Source organism: Pipra filicauda, unplaced genomic scaffold (genome assembly GCF_003945595.2).
Source record: "Pipra filicauda isolate LSUMZ 115617 unplaced genomic scaffold, ASM394559v2 scaffold66_size7647185_pilon, whole genome shotgun sequence".
In the NCBI taxonomy this organism is placed as follows: domain Eukaryota; kingdom Metazoa; phylum Chordata; class Aves; order Passeriformes; family Pipridae; genus Pipra; species Pipra filicauda.
In genome coordinates, this window is record NW_024104831.1 from 2,170,918 (window position 1) to 2,184,525 (window position 13,608).

The following is a 13,608-nucleotide window of genomic DNA, read 5'->3' on the forward strand; positions in this document are numbered from 1 at the left end:
AAAAAGAGGACAGAAAAAGCGAAAAAAAAAAGTTTTTCTTTGGTAAAATATGATATATATATTACTTGTAATTTGATTGATCATACTAATTTCAATCATTTGTTTTATCAAATAACTTTTAGAGTTATTCTTGCTTTTCATATTGTATTAAAAAATGTGCAGCATGAAATGAACTGCAGGCTTGCAAAATGAAATGCACTCAAACATTGAAAACATTTATCTTCAAGTTTAACAGACATGTCCGGCGCTTATGGATTACAGTAGTCTTTAGTTACCTCATCATATGCTACCTGGTGCTGGGACCTCTAAATAGATTACTGTTCTAGATTTTATATATGATTTTATATATGAATTTTCACTCGCTTGCTTTCCTGTAAGTTTTTTTTGTCTTACCTTTTTTTCCCTCTAACAGTTATTTGCATATTTTGTTGTATTTATTAATTAGTTTTTGTTCTGGTTTTAATTTTTCTTCAGTTCAAATTTCAGCATTTAGTTGTTTCTGTTATCTTCCAGGGCCTTCTGGAGCTACAGCTTCATCCAGTTACCTTCTGAAAGGAATGCTGTTGATTTTAAAAATGGCCTGCAACTTCTGTTTTTATCTAATTGCTGATTAGAAAAGAATGTAGGACTTCAGTCAGTAGGACTTCAGTCAGTAGGACTTCAGCTAGTATGTATTTTGAAAACTAAAGAGCCGGCTGAGATGTGAAGAGCAGGCTGGAATGTCTCCAGGTAGCATGAGATTGCACAATATTGTAAGGTTTGTTTCTGAACATGTTACAGATAAATTACTTGGAGTGTATCAAAAGAATTGGAACAAAGAAGGATGCCCTCATGCAGGTTTGGGCTGCAGGGAGCACTTGGTACTTCTCTCTGGGGTGGTTTCAAGGTGGGAGGTGTGCTTTGGCAGAGGTACTTAGGCAGTGGGTTAAAGGAGTAGTGAGAGCATTTGTGTGACTGTAAGAGGAAGTGTCTAATTTCAAGGATAACAGGCAGGTGATGGGCAGTGTCTTCACAGAGCCCCTGGAGCAGTATAAGCATCAGCTGCAACATACAACAAGCAAAGGAAAGTGAGAGGTTATTTGTGGATGAGTGGTGGACAGAGACTCCCCGGGTGGAGGAGGCTGCCAGCTTGTGATTCTGGGTAGCAGAAGAAAGGCTCTTTCTTTGCCCTCAGACATGAATTTGCAGTATTGATGCACTGGCTTAAAGGCAAGGAAGGGGAGCAAACTCTGCAAAGGGTGAGCACAGAGGCAGCTGGACCAGAAGTGAGCACTCACTCTGAAGTGGTAGGGGACAGTAGTTGTAGAGTCCCTTTGAGTGGTGGAGAGCTGACAGTGTTCATCTCCTAACATGCTTACCAGCATAGGAGGCTTGTTGCCTGCCAGAGGCCCGGGTAACTTATTCATTGGAAGAAAAGAAAAAGGGGATTTCCACCTTTCCAAAAGTGTTTCACCCCTTTTGGTACCTAAGCTTTTTACTCTTTTTATTTTATTCAAACACATTAATTGCACTCAGGAGTTATAACTCACTGTAGTTTATTCAAGGGAGTAATACACAGAAAATAATCTCTCCCTCAAGGACTAGGGATTTGCATGCTAGATAGAAACAGAAACTATGTGGTTTTCCCAGGAAAGAGAAATTATTCCCTGTTCCTCATGATAAAGAAAAATAGTTGATTTAAGGCCAAATGATTCTTCAAGATCTTAAGTTTTAAAATATTACAGTGATTTTTATCAAGTACATCTGCTGCTGGTGCTAGAATACATCTTTAAAAATATGTTCAGTGTTAACTTATGACAACTGTCTTTTTGTTGAATTTCACATATATGGGAATAATCTTTAAAATTCTCTGACTGTTCTTTATGATAAAAAAAAATCAGTGTTTTGATTAGTCTTGCTTGAAATGTTGTACTTCACATTCTTCCACTCAGAAATGACTCAAACAATGTCTGCTTGTGCACATGGAGTAAAGTGGTAGCATGTGCTATTATCTTATGTGTGCATCTCATATCATGAGCTGTTTCAGAATTCTGGATATTCATCCATTTGGATATCTGTTGATATTCATCTGCTCCTAATTCAAAAACATCAGAGACTGTTCTGGCAATAACAAATAGTTATAATCACGGGTCAGACAGCACAAAGACCTATTAAATAGGTTATAGCATGTCTGATCAAATGATCTTGATGTATAAAGCGATCTATACTGAATCTGAGGTTCTAAGCTATATAATGCTGACCTATCATGTAGGCTACAGCACAAAGCAACCTGAATCCTAGTGTTCCTAATAAACTAAACTAAGATTTTCAGAAATAAAAGTGCAAGAAATTGCACAGCAACAGGTGGGCAGGCTGTTCTTCTAAAGTTACTTGGTAGGCCTGCCTTGAAGATGGAATTTATTTTTCCAGTAACTCCCATCCCCTCTCCCACCAAAAAAAACCCCAAAAAACCCACCACATTTTTTCCTCAGTAAGAACAAAAGGTTTAAGTATTTCAAATGCATAAAATGATGGAAAATGTTACAAAAATACTCCAAAATGGTGTCTGCCTTATTCTTCAGCTTGCCTGAGTACCCTGATGACTGCTCCCTGACTCATTAGACAACTGGGTTGTCTGCATCAGAGCTGGGCACAAACAAGTCAGCTGGTGTAGGGCCGCTCATGGCTTAAAAGCAGTTTCTTGGAGCTGAATCAGGTTGTGCAGAGATAAGAGAACTTCAGGGAGTGTCAATAACTTCCCTAATTAAGGATTCACCTCTTTAGCAGATTGGTAGCTGAACACCCAATAGATGGGGCGTACAAGGAGCCCAGCCATGGGCAGCTGACAGCCCAGGTGATGAGTCATGCCGACAAAGGATTAGCAGTCATTTAGTTAGACCGCATGCTGGTTTATTGACAAATTTTTCTACAGAGCTCAGACATGAGAGGATAAGGTTGAAGTTCCCAAGCTTTCCTCAGAAGGGTAGAATCTAGACTACCATGGTGCCCTGATCATCCTTTCTGTTGTGAATCTCTGTCTTGTCTTCAGACCAGAACAACTCAAGCCAGTTTTAGTGCTTTGTTGGGCCATTTTTTCTGTTGATGTTAAAATGGCTCAGTGCAGTGTCTAATGACTACCAAGGTTTGCACAGGGGAAGCACCAAGAGTGCACAACATGCAGCTAGAAGGGGGGGTGGGCTGAAACCACTGCTTAGGCTCTCTTTGGAACTTCTTACCGTTACAGCACTGTTCAAGAAGGCTAATAAGTAAACATGTTACAGGACTTTCTGCTTGTGATTTAGTTTTCAAAATCAGTCAGAGCTTCAGGATGTATCTCCTCGTCTGTCTTCCCAGACAGCAGAGCAATCACACTGAAAGGATTTTCCCCCTAGCACTGTTTTACTACAATAGAAAAACTTAAACTGAAGTAGCTTCTAAAATAGAGAACACTGAGCTTTTTGCTGAGCACTAATAAAAATACAGAGCACGAATACCAATTCCTGCTGCTCACTGTTATCCTGTTATCATCCTAATACGGTTAGCCATTACTTCCAGTATATGTCTCAGCCTGTAATCTCAGCTGCTTTTCTGCAGCAACCTCTGTAAAGCTCCTCTGTCTCCAGGATAACCTCCTTCCTGGGGCTCTGGCCCACTCTTGTCCTCTTTCTGATCAGGTCTCTGCCTCCTCATCTCATGGTACATCTTTCATCTGCTACACCCCTTGAACTATCCCCTCCTGGTTTCCTTGCAGACCAATGGTCCCTTGTGGATCCCATGGAAAGCACCATTCTCCTGTCCTTCCAGAAGATGTCGCATGACCCGATCCACATGTGGCAGCTAGAAGATGAAGTACCAGGGAACTTTCCTGTCCAACCAATACCAACCCATAATATGCAGTATATACAGCACAGGCAAATAAAAGAAAAATATTCCATCCTGGTAGAGATTGACTTTCCAGAGGAAAAAAAAAAGGAAAACTTTGAAACAAAGGTACTGAAGTGCTGATGTGAAGGAAGCATCAACTGTTTGGATGTAGTTCCCTGCTGACATATGATAGCCTGCCAAAGCCATATTTTTGACAAATGCACAGGAGGCAGTGACTCCATGAACTGTTCAGTTGCTCTAATAACTTGCTGCTGCTGAAATGAAGAAGTCCTCTTTCCACTTCATTCTCCCATCTCAGTTTTGTAGCTGTGTGGTCTTGCACTTTCTCCTGTGGTTTCATGCCAACTCCTGCACTCTGTGGACACTCTCTTTAGCCACTCAGTGCACTAGAGCAGTGGAGAAATATAAAACTGTTTATTTTCTGGCTTGATTTCTTGCTATGTGAGTTTGTGAAATAAACTCATGGAGCAATCCTGTCAGTCTCAGTGCTAGGGCGAACTAAATGATGGAGAAATTAAAAACAAAGAAGTAGAAAACAGTGCTACCCACACATGTTCTAGGAGAAAATCAGCATCCGGCTCAGCTAAGGAGGGGACCAGAGTCTAAGGTGCAAATGATTCCCAAGGTCAATACATTAGGTGACAAAAGAAGGAAGATAAGGAATTTTAGAAATAAAAAAAATTAAAAAATATTTTCTCCATAAGAGAAAGAAGATAGCAGATCTACAGAAGATAGCAAATCTACCACTGTGTTGAAAAAAACCCAACAAACCAACAACAAAAAAACAACCAAAAAACCTCTAAACAAAAAAAAACCAAGAAAAACAAAGTAATGAACAATAACCTTATATAGGATCAGGAATAGATGCTATAACAAACATAAGAGGATAAAATTGTGAGACTAGTACGTACATTTATCACCAACAGACTCACTAAAGGGTGTATTATTTTTGCTGGACATCTTGGCAACCCTTGAATAAATTGATTTTGCTAACAAGTTGAACTGAATTAAATAATTTAGAATGATCATATAGGAACACTCTCTGTCATTACCAGTTCTGTGCAGAAGAAATGGAAAGTTAGCAGTAAGTAGCCAAGTGCATAGCATGATGTTGATTAATACTCAAAACATCCTTGTCTTCAGGTCTTTGGAGTCAGTAGTATGCTATTATTAAGAACTGTGCATTAATACATATTGCTTAAAATATCAACAAATTAAACACGACTATTTTTTTTTAAATGGTACTGTATGATGTAGGGTTTATCACTGACAAAGACAGCACTGCAAATATTCTGCAATACCAGTTTTATAATAATGCTGATGCATTTAGTGCTCCCCTAATATCATCCACTGCCAAGCATAGGTGCTGTATAGGTGGAATGGTGATACAAAATTATTCTGACAGCTGCTTGTCACAGTGTACTCATCATACAAAGTATTTCTATATTCAAAGATACTATCACATAAACAGAGCATACTAAGCCCAGCTCCACTCTGGATATGATTCAGTTTGCAGTGAGTGACTGCCAAGGCAGACTATATGGCCCATCCCAATTTCAACCTGCCCTAATTCCCTTTATGACTTTATTATTTAGTGCTGCTTTAGTGCTTAGAGAGACCCAAACAGGAAGACTCTGGGCGTTCTCTGTTCATGGAGTGGGTGGGATGGAGCTCTTTAGAGAAAACAAAATATGATCCACCTACAGATCATGTTAGGCCCGCTTCCCAATTTCCTCTAAGTAGAACAGAGGCCTTTGTTGCCTTAGTTATTGGAATGATCTACTAGTCAACAGCAGAAGCCCAGCCTTCAGACAGAACATCCCTCTGCATTTTTGATGGCAGTATAGGATGGGAAATATCAGCTTTTCTATTCTTTTGTTGCGGTGAAGAGGAAAAAAAGTAGATTAACTCTTTGTAGGAAATAAAATAATTAAAAAAAGTAACTCTCGCAAAAAAATTCTGCAAGGTCACTGAATGGAGGTAGCATTGTCTGGGAAAGGATTAATACCTCCAACAAAGGAACATTCCTGGGTGCTTTCTTTTCTTTTTCTTCTTTAGCAGCAAAAAGAATGAGCACTGAAAACTGCATGCTAAGTTTCAAGGCATAAGTAGACAAAGCAGCTACACTTGTCAAGCCAGACTACTGGAGCCTACCAAACACTCATAGATGCTCCAGATAAGATTTAAAATTGTTCTTCACCTCACCAGAGGTGTAGCTATTGTAGTGCTATCAGCTATTTTTCCTTGGATACAAGCTGGAAAACACAACCCATCTTTTTCCCCTGTGAAACGTGATCAAGTCCAAATTCCTTCCTTTGGTTTTGAAAGCAAGAGCTTCAGTGCAGTGATATTGGGGTGACAACTTACAGTGAAATGAGGGTCCAAAATAATAATTTTTAAGAAAGTAGAAAGTCCTAAAAACTTGATGGATTATCTTATTTCCCAGAATGGTGTGATACGATGTACTGGTTCCATGGTACCTGAAATACATCTCGGCTTGTGTGGCTCCCTTTCCGTGCCAATTGTTCTTACCCCAGAGTGGTCCCCCAATACAGTTCACTGATAACAATTTTTATGGGATTAAGTTTAGGACATTTTTAACTCTGTGAGCTGATGATGGAGCAAGATGAATACCAGCACCAGAACAATAAAGGGCTCAGGAGAGCCTGCTGAGAGGGTGTGACTGAGGTTATGGTGAGTTAAAGGAGCTTGAATGTGAGAGCAATGTCATAGAAATACTAAAGCTAATTTAAATGAACAGGAAAAAGTTTTCTACCACTGCTTGCAATGAAGATCTAGTCAGAATGCTGTTGATTTGTGTGATTTTGAGTAAATTTTGAATTTTCATTTAGATTGATATTTTAGAAGTTAATAACTAGAGTTCTAGAAGAACCTGAGATTATCATAAATCAGTGAAGTTGAGAATATTAGGATGCAATTTTAAAGCATTTAAATTTTATTTTTTTTCCCCTCATATCATAATACTAGTATAAACTATATATATTGAGAGAGTGCCCAACTTTATTTCATCATCAATGCCACTTTACAATACTTGTACCTTACTCAGTTTAAAGTAAAATATTTTATTGGTATGTCCAATGACTTTCTGATATCCCTGCTTTACTTCAGCTGAAATTATCTGGCATAGTTCCTTTCCAAAATTAAGGGTTGATTCAAACTAAAATGTTTTTCTTAATTTAATTACTGTCAGGATTTAAATTGTGGTAAAATCCTTAACAGTAGGATCTACAGTCCATTTCTTTGGCTGACTGTAAGCAGAACTGAACACTTGAGATGAAGGAACTGTTGGGACATTTCATTTTTATTTCTGACTAATCTATCACAAAGCTTATTATTCGTACTAACACTAAACATCGTGTGATTGACAAACATTTGACATGCTCCTTAGCTTCAGATTGAAAGCGTTGAACGTAAAAACCTGTCCTTATTCCCATTTCTAAAAGTAATCTTCTATAAGGATCTAGCATGCATTTGTTTTCACTGTTTCTTTGTATTTCCCTAGTTTTAATTTCTTTGTAAATGAGAGCAGGATTGATGGCTTCTAGAGGCTACCTTCAGCGTAGTCATGTTAATTGAACTGCATAAAACTGAGCTGTGATAAGCCCTATTACAAAATAAAATGTTTTAGCGTGAAGAATGCTGGACTGGCCCATACACCTGAACAAAGGAGCCAACAAAGCACACCACAGCCTTTTTCTCAAAATGCTTAACATTTTATTTTTATGCAGAAGTCAAAACCTGAGCAGTATTTTTTATTTTCTGTGTGGAAATTTGTGTGAAATTGAGAAAGGATAGCTTGAGCTCTGCTGTTTTTTGAGGTTCTGACATTTTTGAGGGTACAAAGGGAGCTGGGGTGTGCAGTGGGCAGGGAAGGTGTGTGCGGGGCTTTCTCAACTTCCAGAAGCGGGCCAGGTAGTGATGACACATACAAAAAAGAACGCCAATGCCAAGCAAACCTCCAAAACAGCACGATGCAGAGAAATAAGAAACGGGAGGCTTTCCCCACAGAAGCCCTTAAGCCCGCAGCTCCACGGGGTGAGGAGGCGAGGCCGCGGGGCCGAGCGCTGCGGTGCTGTGGGTGGGCGGTCGGTCCGTCCGTCCGTCTGTCGGTCGGTCCGCGCTGTGCGCACCCGCGGAGCGGAGCGGGGGCAGCGCGGCCGGGCCATGGCCGCGGGCAGCGAGGCGGGCGGACCGCGGGACCCCACGCCGGGCCAGCAGCTCCGCGCCCTCTTCTACGCGCTGCCGCCCGGCGAGAGCTCCTTCCACTCGCTGGAGGAGGTGCCCGACTACGTGGAGAAGGTAAGAGTCCCCTCCTCTCCCACCCCCGGCAGCACTCCTCGCCCTCCTCCCCTCCGCCCACCTCCGCCTCTGTAAAAAAACACAGCCGGCCCAAAGAAACGATGTCCGCGAAAGGGCACCTAAGTGAAAATTAAATACCTCGTGTTTCTCTGGCGGCTTTCACTCCTGGGCTTTCTGCCTATAAGCTGCCAGAGTAACCGTGCCCCTTATCTTCATGTATTTTAAATGAAGGCTCAGATGCTTTCTCCTGATACCAGGAGCTAAAGTTTTCAGAGAAGCACCCCAAATATCGGAGGGTTGATGTTAACGTTATATCCATCAGCACTGACAAGCTGAACAGTGACAGCAAAGTGAAATGAGTAAACCAGAAAACATGATACTATGTTTGGCTGTTACCGTTCTTATAGCAAGCAAAAAGTCAGGTCTCTTTGAGCGCTTAAGGCAAGTAGTACAAGCTCAGTCAAAGAAAGAAAAATAAAAAGTTTCTATTTAAAATAAAAAATAAAGATTGTTTAAGAGAATTTAGAACAAATATTTGTGCTGGAACAGTGCTGTGTCCTAAAGCTCCAATGAAAGAGTACAGAGGTCAGGGGTGAGAACTCCCTTGTCAGCAGGCAGCAGCATATCTCTCCCTCTGCTCCTGCCCTGCCAGTTTATTCACTTCCAAGAAGGTACCTTTGCTCTGTTCTGTCGTGTCTATTGTACGTATCTTGACAGTCAGCTCCTGCTGAACCCAGATCGATGTCAGCTGTTCACCGAAACCGCAGATAAACACTATTTTGCACTTGGCAAAGAAAATTTAGCCCAGCTTCACTGAAGATCTGAACTTTTTACATGGGTCTTCGTAGTTCTGTCTAGCTTCTCTGCCAGGTGTACCTTGGACTGCTGTGCAGCAGCTGCTGTCAGGCTGCAATGGGGGTGTCATGGGTTTTTCGGGGTTGGGCAGTGTAACACCATCAGCAGCTTTCTCGGAATTGTAGTATGCAGCAGCCCCTCACTGATGGATGTTATCAGCAAAGGTTGCCCTTTTGGATAGGGTAAGCAGACAGCTGCTGCAAGCTCAGCATGTGCGTGCAGTGTCTGGTCGATGGACTGCTGTCCTCAGAGGTGTTTTGCAACTAATCTATAGCGTCATGGTCAAGGAAGACTCTAGAGCTTGATGGTTTTGCCTTGTCAGCTAATATCTCCCTCCAGCTCTTATCTACTATCTCAGTCCCTTTTACTGCTCCCACATTTCCAAAAGAGTATCATTCACTTTCTTGTCAGCAGCATTCCTTAACATCCCTGGGCTTTCCTCTCCTGTGTGAAATATTAAGCTCAGACCTTGGCCAAACATGGAATTTCTTATTCTGGGCACATACCTGTAAGTTTGTGTAAGGATTCTTAATACTCGTTTGAATTATAAAAGTGCCTGCAGACTTATGCTGTTGTAGAGCACTGTTGTGATACATTTTAAAGGAGTATCTCACAAAAAACTGCACTAAAAATGGGTTTCCCATTACAGTTATACTTTCGTATAATTCCTATCTTGAGTTAACTGTACTAGATTTCCCTCCTGGCCAGTGTGTTTGTTACTAGAACAGATATTTTGAAGCTTGGTCATGTGGTTGTATGGAAGTATTTTAGGGATATAACTGTTTTAACTCTATGACTTTGGTTTGAGCTTAGACAGTGCTCATCCTTCCTCTTCTGGCCATGTTTGTGGGCAGAAGGTAACTATCTACAGTCCTTCTCTAGCTGCTTTTCTTGGACTGTTTAAGGAACAATTGAAAGAGCAGCATATCCATTGGAATCATCAGGAATAGATTTAATAGTGAACCGATGAGCCTTCCAAGGAGGGCTTGGACTGGTAACCCCTTGAGTTGGTAAAGATGGAGGTTGGTACAAGTGGATGTTTGAGATCAACCCTACACAGAAGAAAAAAACAATTCTAGTGTAGACCTGATATTAAATGAAGGCCTCAGCTCAATTAATTCACACTTTTTTAAAATAACAATCATGATGATGCATGTGTGAAACAAACTACTTTTGCATCTCCTAAGTAGTGTGTGGGTTTTTCTTTTTTTTTTTTTTATTTTCCTGAGACACTGTATAGGAGATGGATTTGCATCTTGGATCTGTGATCTGTCATGTATATTAGACAGATGAGAGTATTTCTAGTACAGTAGATCACATGGCTACAGCTGTGGGGGTTTGCACCTTCCAAAAATAGACAGGTGGCAGAACCTGCTAGTTCACTCAAATATTCATAGGTTTAGTGATCTGCAAAACTGAGTACTTGGGAGGTTTAGGAAATATATGCACTTTGTCGGAGTGGCTGCTTAGAGCTAGAGTTTAGTCTGTGCTGTTATAACTAGGCAGGGAATGACAGCAGTGGGTGAAGCAGCTCTGACTTTGGGAACGCAATGGTTTGGTTAGCTTAACTTATGCAGTGTACTTTCTGTCTGTGGTTATATTACTTCCATTTTCAGAGGCAGGACAGCTCCTGGTCCCTGCATTGTGCTCTGTATGTTGGCAGAGTTGAATGTGAAGGCCCCAAGTCCTGTTTCAAACATGAGCGGATCAGCTGCTACCAGCGACAAGTAGAAAAGCTCTGCAGCAGCACCCAGGGAAAAGTTACCCTTTCAACTAATCTTCAAAATTCTGGGAAAAGGGGTCTGAATCTTGGATTATCATCATAGAATTTATTTTTATGTGAGTTTTTGTCACATAAATGTGACAAAATGTGAATGTAGAATTCAAACCCCTTGATTTTCCCTTATTTCTGAGAAGAGAGAGTGTATTGATTTTCCTTCTGCAGGGCAGAACATTCTGACTTACAAATCTATACTGATGCTTGCCCTTTTCTTTTAAGAGCACCCTTTTTTGTATGGGTATAAGATTAGACTCTGCTCTGTTGATTGTTTTTGGTTGCTTTTTATTTTATTTTTTTTAATTTTCTCATAATCTACAGATAGGCATAAGGAATGCTGCTTTTTTGCCAAATATAGTTTTCATGAACCATACATTCATAATTTTCATAATTTCAACCCCAAAATGAAATTAATTTCAATTTAATAATATTTTTTTTCTTTTCTATTTACTCTCTTGAGAGCCTAAAGACTAAGTTCACATTTAAACTCAATTCACATTTTAAGGTTTGCTTCTAAATAATGAGGCACAGAACCTTCATACTTGAAAGTTGAGAATCTTATGTTATAAGAATCTGGGACTTTAAGAAAATAGAAACTGTTTCAAGAAAAGCAGTAAAACTATGCTGCGTTTCAACTTAGAATATTATTGTTTTTGCAACAGTATAAAGCAGAAACCGATTTAAAATGGTCATTTGCATTCTGAACCCCTCTTACTAAGTGCTCAGAGTAAGGCTTTCAAGTTATGGATCAGTCATTCAAGTAAGCCACAACCTAATGCAAATCTCCATTGAGTATTTCTGGTGATGGGAGAAGAAAAAAAAACCCAACAACTGGAAACAAAGAGAGAGTAAAACATAGACCAGAAGATACCAAAAGTATCTGGCTTCTCTGACCTGGGATGCCAACAGTGGCTATTTCTTAACTTTGTGCCATTTTGTTTGTAGGGACAACTGTTGAAAACTGTTGCAAAGCTACCCATCTCAACAGGTTCTTAAATGTCTTCACTACCATTTTAATTTGAAGCAAAAAAAAAAGTAGTGATTGGGCTGGTGAGAGTATTTTCTCTCTTACTGTCTCCTTTTTTCCTGAATTACTTGCAGTATCCTTCTGTTGTATTACCTCTTATCCTTACACAGTAGGCTCTCTGGGGCAGGGAATGCCTTTTCATTCTGTTTGTGCTGCATCTAACACGGTATGATCCTGCTTCATGACAATAGATGTTATGGTCACATAAATAATACATACTAGCCTTGATGTAGTTCATCCCTTTGATCTGCTTTGGGCAAGGCTTAATGCAGTATATGGTGGACAGGTAGTCATTTCTTAGATAGTAAGGGGTATGCCATAAGTCTTTCCTTTTGCCAACTCCTTGATGGGCAGGAGGTTAAGGCTGTCTGAATGTTTCTTTATCCTCCTTGCTATGACACTACCTATTTGTGAGTCAAAAGTGCTGTCAAATGCTTGGCTGTTTCACAGCTTCACAGTGGGAAAAAAATATTTAATGAAGTCAATGAGAAAGGAGTTATAATAATGTGTATTAGTATAAAATCAAGTGTTTTAACTGTTTCAGAGATTGCTGGGGAAAGTGAATCATCGCATAGAATACAGACATTGTACATTTCCCATTAACTGTTTTCATTTCGTGAAAAAAGCATCCCACTTTTTCTGTCCTGAGCCCATTCCATTTGCTGCGCAGCTTCTGCTGTTTCATACCTTCAAACTGTTTGTAGTCTGTGTTAGACCTGGCTCCTAATACTGTGGTCAAGTGTTTCTTAGTTTTTCTTATTAAATATTTTTTTCTCTGATGGAATGTACAGCTGTGGTGATCAGTCTTTTTTGATAAATTAGGAATCTGTTCTTTGATGATATCAATTAAGAAAAGTACATTAAAAATCTTTTCTACTCAGAAATGAAGAAGCTAGATAGAGCAAAACAAAGAAGTATTTATATTTTCCTAGAATGCTTAATTGATTTCAAATGGAAGGTACTGGAGTTTCTTTTTATTTCTTTCCTTATTACTGATTTCAAATATTGAAAGATTTACCACACTGGTTTTCTTGGGTGTTGTTTAGGCTTTATGCATAGGTCTTCCTTTGCTTTCTGAGTTTTTTATATCATCAGTTAGTACATACCACAAACAGGCTTTTATACGCCTAAAATGCTGTAACAGAGCAAGCTAGGCACCTAAATTAAAAAGTGTCATGTTGATATTAATCTCTGTTCATCTGTTATTGTAACCTAACCCTGTGCTGCTGAAGTTTATGAACTTTCACATTTCCTAGACGCCATAAATCTCTTGCTGCTTGCATGGTTTGAATCATCCAATTCTTCTTTGACTGAGCAATCTGGTCTATATCCATCTTAGTCTCTTTAGTGTCCCAGCCTGGTAGGAATTCCCAGATCATATCTCACTTGGCAACAAAAAATGAGCACCCTCCAAAATGCAATGGCATTTGCACAGGCAATATGCTTCTTCCATTAAAATGTTGTATAGGCAGTAGCAGCCTCTCTCCTACAGCAGTGCAGTTTGGAGGGTTTCAGTCAGTGAAGCTGTATGTGTTTGCAGGTCATTTGAAGAGGGCAAAAGCAGCAGAAGAGTAATAGGTCAAGTTTGGCAATGTGGTGCCTCCCACAGAGGTGCAGAACGTCTCACTGGTCTTGCATTTCTCTTGCCCTACAAAACATGGTGGGAATTTTTTGCCTTAATATAGTGAAAAAGCAATTGTCTGAGTGTTTCAAAGGTCACCTAAGAACTTTCTACAGAGCGAGGGAGGCAGTTGAAGGAACATTC

At 40.0% G+C, this 13,608-nt stretch overlaps 1 protein-coding gene across 2 annotated transcripts in view; it reads left to right on the forward strand.

Annotated features, from left to right (window-relative positions):
• Positions 1-8,016: 8,016 nt before the first annotated feature.
• AGMO (alkylglycerol monooxygenase) overlaps positions 8,017-13,608 on the forward strand; it is a 190,435-nt gene continuing 184,843 nt past the window's right edge. Inside the window, exon 1 of one of the 2 annotated variants that reach the window (XM_027723249.2) lies at positions 8,017-8,184. In XM_027723249.2, coding sequence (XP_027579050.1) covers positions 8,050-8,184 — 135 coding nt within the window. In that variant the 5' untranslated portion in view covers positions 8,017-8,049. The remainder of the gene's footprint in view (positions 8,185-13,608) is intronic. The other variant, XM_039388648.1, reaches the window with a different exon arrangement.